Source organism: Erigeron canadensis, chromosome 8, assembly GCF_010389155.1.
Source record: "Erigeron canadensis isolate Cc75 chromosome 8, C_canadensis_v1, whole genome shotgun sequence".
Lineage (NCBI taxonomy): Eukaryota > Viridiplantae > Streptophyta > Magnoliopsida > Asterales > Asteraceae > Erigeron > Erigeron canadensis.
Genome location: NC_057768.1, coordinates 33,727,364 through 33,733,786, shown reverse-complemented (window position 1 = coordinate 33,733,786; position 6,423 = coordinate 33,727,364). Strand labels below are relative to the sequence as shown.

The window sequence follows — 6,423 nt, the reverse complement described above, 5'->3', positions numbered from 1 at the left end:
CATATATCATGTAATTGAAATATTGCTAGATATACAACCAACCATCTTCCCTCATAAGTCGAAAAAATTTCTAATCACAAACAAATTCTTCACCTCTCAGAGCCTATCTCCTGGTCAACCTAGTTTTTCAATGCTTGAAAGTAAATCGTTCTCATGCCCACAAGTTCACACGAGGCAAACCTAGAAAAAGTCATGATAACTTGACACGTAAACATAAGCACCATTAATACATTGAGCCATTTATTAACCAGATTAAGTTGATCGACACATTTGGAAAGAGCCTAAACCCTTAACTAATATCTAAAGCATGAAATCAAAACTAGATAACATACTATCATTAACAAATCATACACAGATTGAACTACATATTCAGATATCATAATTCAGAAATGCAGCTTACGTAGGATTAGAACCATAAGGATGATGCATTGCCAATTAAACCAGCAATGCAGAACCGGCTAAAGCGACTAGAAAACTCAAATTCAGTTGAACAAAACATTTTCAACGGTCAACAACTTCGCCATTAATGGAACTTGAAAGCTTATGATTTAAGAAATAACAAATACATACTTCAATTCTTTGTGAAAATTAGAGATCTAGAGTCCCTTGAAGAATCTCATATGATCATCAAAAGTCTCCCCGTGCCTGATTTTGGCTAGCGATCCATCTTCTTCGACCTTCATTAACATCAATCAAGAGTTTTACTCAAGTAGAAACTTCAGAAACTTACGAAACGTCATTTACTGTTATAATGAAGTCAAAGTTCAAGAAAACATACCCAATACTCAGGTGGGCGCATCTTGAGGTTGTAAGTTGAAGCCATGCTCATGCAGTAGGCACCTGCATCATGAACTACAAGCCCAGAACCCTGCAGAGGCGAACTTGTTAAAACATTATGCGGCAAAAGTGCAAAACAAGAAATAAAAAAGAATAAAAAAACTTGGTAATTGTAATTATGAACTTAATTGCATATTGTTAAAAAAAATGAGTGAAAATTTGTACCATGGCTGGTGCAGGAAGGTCCCTGTTCTTCCCCAGAAAATCGGCCGATTCACAAACCGGGCCCACCACATCAAATATTGTAACATGGGAATCAGGTGGTGGAGGAGAAACCAGTTCTATGTGCTGCATTTAAATATATATGAGCTACACCCTGTTATCTAAAAAAAAGGTTAAAAACACATGAAGCAAATGGCAAACAAAGTGAATTCATGAGTAGAGGAGACAAGTTAGCAGCTCAAATTGACCCGGAAAAAACCATTATGCCCATATTTCTATATTTTTAATATATAATTTTATGCATTCAAATCATTTACTAGTGATGGAAAAGATGAGCAGGTCACTAGGTCAGTCAACTGGTCAAAGCAGGTCATTTTGTGTACAGATCAAAAGGGGTTGGGTCAAAACTCAGAATGAATGACCAGGCACTCAATTTGTTGAAATACTTCTAATCCATTTATGAGAACAATCTAGGGGGTCGTATCAGGTATGCATTAAGAATATACCTCAGGCGACTTTCAACATTTTTGGCCTATTTCACCCATTTGAGATAATACTAACACAAGTCAACCAACTCAAAATTATAAGGGTCATAATTATATCGTACTTGATAAGCATCGTACAGGCTTGGACGGATAAGCTCAGCCATGCTGCCATCAATCACAATGAAGTTTTTTGTGCCGTTTGTTTTTACACCAGTCACACGATTAACCAAGCAGCAAGTATTTGCTATCACTGACCTGCCTGGTTCAATGATTAGAGTAAGGTTTCGAGACTTAACTAGCTCCCGGACCTTCAGCAGATAGAATATAAATAGAATGTCAGCCAAGACGTTTAGAATCCAAAATGACTTGATGGCCAACAGTCGTCGAATATGAAAATCCTTACTGTGTCGATTAGGTCTCTGGGTGTAGGAAGGACAGTACCAGTATGATAATAGTCAATCCCGAGACCACCTCCAATATTCAAGTAATTAATACCAAACCCTTGGGCTCGAATTTCATCAATAAACTTCACCATAATGGCAGCGGCATCTCTGAAAATGTCAACCTAAAAGACGGGAATATTGAAAAAAGAGAGGTTATCTTCTTATATATACACTGAGGTAGTGATTTTAACCAGGTTGATAGGCTGGGTAACAAGTCAAGATGGGTCAGGTCGGGTGGTATGATTAGAAAGACTATTACAACAAGTATTAAGACAATTAAAAGGTTGTATGTATTGATAAAAATATTTTGACTAACTTATGACCCTAATGAGCTATGTGACCCATTCTAAATTTTTTATCTGACACGCATGTGATAAAAAATAGGATTAAGTATTTCGGAGTGTAAGTAACTTTGCAACTTTTCCTATTGTGTGTATGCATCAAAAAACTTGAACATTGTATGTAAGTATCTCGCTAAATTGAACGCTTAATGTAAAAATGTATACGTGGCAACCATATGAGCTGCCCACGTAGAAGTTTTTGATTGGTCAAAGTAAAAGTTTTACATTAAGTTTTCAATTTAGCGGAATACTTACATACAATATACAAAATTTTAATACTTACATACAATAGGAAATATTACAAAGTTACTTACACTCCGGGATACTAAACCCTAAAAAATAACCTAAAATAACCCAGAACAAACAGGTTAAATGAACGCATCTAATTCACACCATTTCACTATGTTCTCTATTTTGCCAATCCATTTACATTGACCCATGGTTACATCTTTTTTCCTAGTATCGTACAAACAGAACCCACAAAACAAAGACGTCACATAGATAATAGATACTTTACAAATTAAACAAAGAGGACACAGGGATGTAGAGTACCTTGGTAATGGTGGACCCAAGATGGCAATGAGCCCCAACTAGCTTTAGTTCATCGGAATAAGACTTCACGGCATCTAAAAACCATTGCAGCTTCTCATTTCTAATACCAAATTTAGAGTTCTTATTCCCGGTTGCAACATAAGGATGGACCTAATAATAAAAAAGGTACATAATAACAATTAAAGCATATAAACGTATTGCACCGTATCCATGGTGGATAGTAGATAACAAATGTAAATACAAAAATAAATGACGCATCATTCAATAAAGCATTGAGCATCGTCGTAGAGAATAACTTTGAAGCTGGACTGATTTTGGATTCCTCATATTAGGCCAGCTAATAATTTGGAACTTTGGATATATAGGATCAAAGAAGTGGAAATGACTAAACAGGATCTACCCTAGAATAAGAAATTAATTCAGAGAATGCATCCCTTCACAATGATAAATTTCTAGTGTTTTGTCTCTTTTACACTGTAAAACACTACAATTTAGGTCTTCATGGGATGCACCACTCTCATTAGAGATCATAGGTCTTCCCCAGGCAGGCACTCAAACAGTCAAACTCCCATATTATTAAAACCATGAGATAATTTCTAGAATTCTGGAATTATCTGCTACAGGTGGCAGAACGGATGGGTCAGACAGGTTGAATAACAGGTTCTGGTAGAACGGGTTAATATGAAATTCATGTCAAAAGGGATTAAGTTAACCCGCAAGCAAACCTTTAGACCCTTTTTTGTGAATTTTATTAATAACGAAAGTAGTAATTATATATATGAACATCAACACTATATGACTAAATTATTTAAATACTTCAAATAAAACGAGTTATTTCAAATAAAATGAGTTACAGGTTAAGTTGTGGCCATCTATATACGGTTTGAGATATTTTTAACCAGTTTGACCCATTTGGTAGATTCCATTTCTAACAAAGGTATTAAAGCTTACCCACTAACCCTTTAGAGGTAAAATACAACCTGAATCAACCCACTTCTAGGTAAATAGGTTGAAATGCCACCTCATCCAATGTCAATGTATGGGTTTACTTGTTCTAACAACAGAAAGATGGTAATTTAATTCCACAAATCTTTGTTGCAAACTGACAAGTTTATACATATAGAGAAATTTCACAACAAACCTGAGGGTCAACATCCGGATTGATCCGAAGCAGTACATTAACCTTCTTCCCAGCAATTCTAGCAGCCGAGACAATGTTATCCAAATCAAATTCACTATCTATGTTAACAAATACACCTTCTTGAGCAGCAAGAACAAGATCATCCAAAAGCTTCCCATTTCCATTAAAAATACACCTATCATTAACATCAAATCACAAACTCAATCAGCTATGGTTTTACCAGGAAACTGAAATCACAAGCTGGTCCTTATAGTACTTGCTGTTTTTACCAGGGTTAAAACCCATCACCTGGTGAAAAAAAAAAAGACAGAAGTTGCCAGAAGTTCATTATTATGTTCTAATTCGAAAGGAGAGTTTGGGATTACATTTTACAAGTGATTGTTATATTTTTAGTCACAACTAATAAGTTTCTAGTGTATGGACATGGTGAAGCTAATTAAACCGGTTGCATAAAAAAATGTCATTTATAAAAGGCAGGTTTAAGCATGCTTCCTTAAAAGTTAAAACTGACTTTTTACTAGAAGAAAATGTAGTGCTTATTTTTGGTTTGCCATAAACAATTTCTGTTAAGTAACGCTTTGCAAATACCATAACCTGATTTCCCCAGAGAGCAATCCCAAACACCCTCTAAATACAACAGGACTGAACGAAACTAACTGCTGGTCACTTGACGTGTAAATTCTAAGATAATCAGAACCATCCTACTAACATTTTCAGATTACCTTTGTTATCAAGTCAAAGACTCGCTTACTACCAGTTTCTGTACAACTATATTCAGTTTTGCTATGCCTAAACACTAGAAACTCAATAATCATCATTTCGCATCGACATTCTTAAATTCTTAAACCATCCAAATTTCCAAAACAGCAAAACAGCTCATTTCTGACTTCCAATTGCCACAATCACTTCCAAAACCCAATTCCAAACACCCCATCATTCCAATACATAAATAAACAAACAAGGACAAAAACTACACACTATCATCAACATACATAACTAAAGAAAACATGGTAAACCAAAGAGTCATTAAAAACAAATTTAAACATATAACCAAACAAACATGATCACAAAATATATATATTAGTAGCTTAAAAACCTTTTAATAGTACCTTGTAGGATCAAAACCAGCTTGAAGTGCCAACCTAAGTTCATTCCCACTAACCAAAACAGCCCCACATCCCAAGCTTCTCAAATGTTTCAAAATCACAAAATTATTATTAGCCTTAATAGCATAGCCAATAATGGAATCATTCAAACCCTCCAAAGCATCTTTATAAGCCTCAACATTTCTTGTAATTTGGGGTTTACTATAAAGATAGAAAGGCCTCTTTTCTTCAACACTTTCCATGATTTCTTGGACTTTAAGTCCTTCAACATACAGAAAGCCATCATCTTTCTTGGTAAAACAATGGTTAAAGTTCTGGGTCTTTTGTGAGGTTTGTGATAGGACTGATTTGATGCTTAAAGTTTTGAGCTTTAAGGGTTTTAAGGAGATTTGGGATGTGGGTTTTGTTTGGATTGAAGGATTGTTTGTGGGTTTGGTGAAATATAAGGATTGGTGATGAAGTGAAGAAGATGAAGCAGCCGCCATTGTTGGAAGTAGAGCGAAGAAAGTGAAGCATTTCGTTTGAAGGGGCTTAATTATTAGTGTATCACATTTGATGCATCAAGTACAACTTTTGTAAGCAGCTTAAACCACCGGTCCGTTTGTTTAGAACTTTAAGTTTTTCAGTGTTCTCTATGGTTGGAACTACACCAATTTTCTGCTTAGAGTTGATACTAGCTATATGATTTGGTTGGGCACTTCCCTTTCTCAGACCTAGACTTTAATTGTTTTGTAAGCAGTCAAAATTGATTGATGTTCTAGCATAGTAGTAAACTAGTGTTTTGATCAAGGAATATCCTTGTGAGTTGTGACTGGTATGCATTTGACTACTAAAAAAGTGAGTATACCATGTAAATTATAGAAGAGTGTATGGTGACTGGTGAGACGTATGTACTCTACAAATGAGAAAGGGGTAAGAGTATTTTCAGTCAAGTAAAGTGAACTTGAATTTTAGAATGTGAAAGACTTCAAAGATATAAGTTACAAATGGTTAAACAAGTACTCGTATATTATTACAAGAGTAAACAAGAGTAAATTTTATTGAGGTGGAACCACCACCAAGGTGACCTAGTGATTTAGGTGGCTTTTTTCCTCAAACGAGGTCTCAAGTTCTCTAGGTAAACATCTTGGGAGTGGCCAGGGAAATGGTCAAAAACCGTCACGGGAATACCTGATTAGGCCGCATACATCTAAGCAAAAAAGACTCACTTCCCCGGGTAACCTGAACAAAGAAAACCTTCTACGTGTACCCGTTTAGTATTTTGCATGAGGTTGCAGCTCACCATGTTTCTTTTCTCCATGGTGAGGCAACGTAGTCCAAACATCATTCAGCAAATTAGAGAATGTAACTTCCTCT

At 35.6% G+C, this 6,423-nt stretch overlaps 1 protein-coding gene across 2 annotated transcripts; it reads right to left on the bottom strand.

Moving 5' to 3' along the window:
• Positions 1 to 372: 372 nt before the first annotated feature.
• On the bottom strand, positions 373 to 5,767 carry LOC122578173 (diaminopimelate decarboxylase 1, chloroplastic-like). 2 transcript variants are annotated; one of them, XM_043750077.1, is made up of 8 exons: positions 5,071 to 5,752; positions 3,962 to 4,136; positions 2,821 to 2,970; positions 1,888 to 2,049; positions 1,607 to 1,792; positions 1,003 to 1,125; positions 779 to 868; positions 373 to 677 (listed from the first exon to the last, which is right to left on the bottom strand). In XM_043750077.1, the coding sequence occupies exons 1-8, from the start codon at positions 5,550 to 5,552 to the stop codon at positions 597 to 599; spliced, it is 1,449 nt and encodes a 482-aa protein (XP_043606012.1). In that variant the 5' UTR covers positions 5,553 to 5,752; the 3' UTR covers positions 373 to 596. The 2 variants fall into 2 exon arrangements, with proteins under 2 accessions (XP_043606012.1, XP_043606013.1); XM_043750078.1 differs by lacking the exons at positions 373 to 677; positions 779 to 868 and having other exon boundaries at positions 1,009 to 1,153; positions 5,071 to 5,767.
• Positions 5,768 to 6,423: the final 656 nt, after the last annotated feature.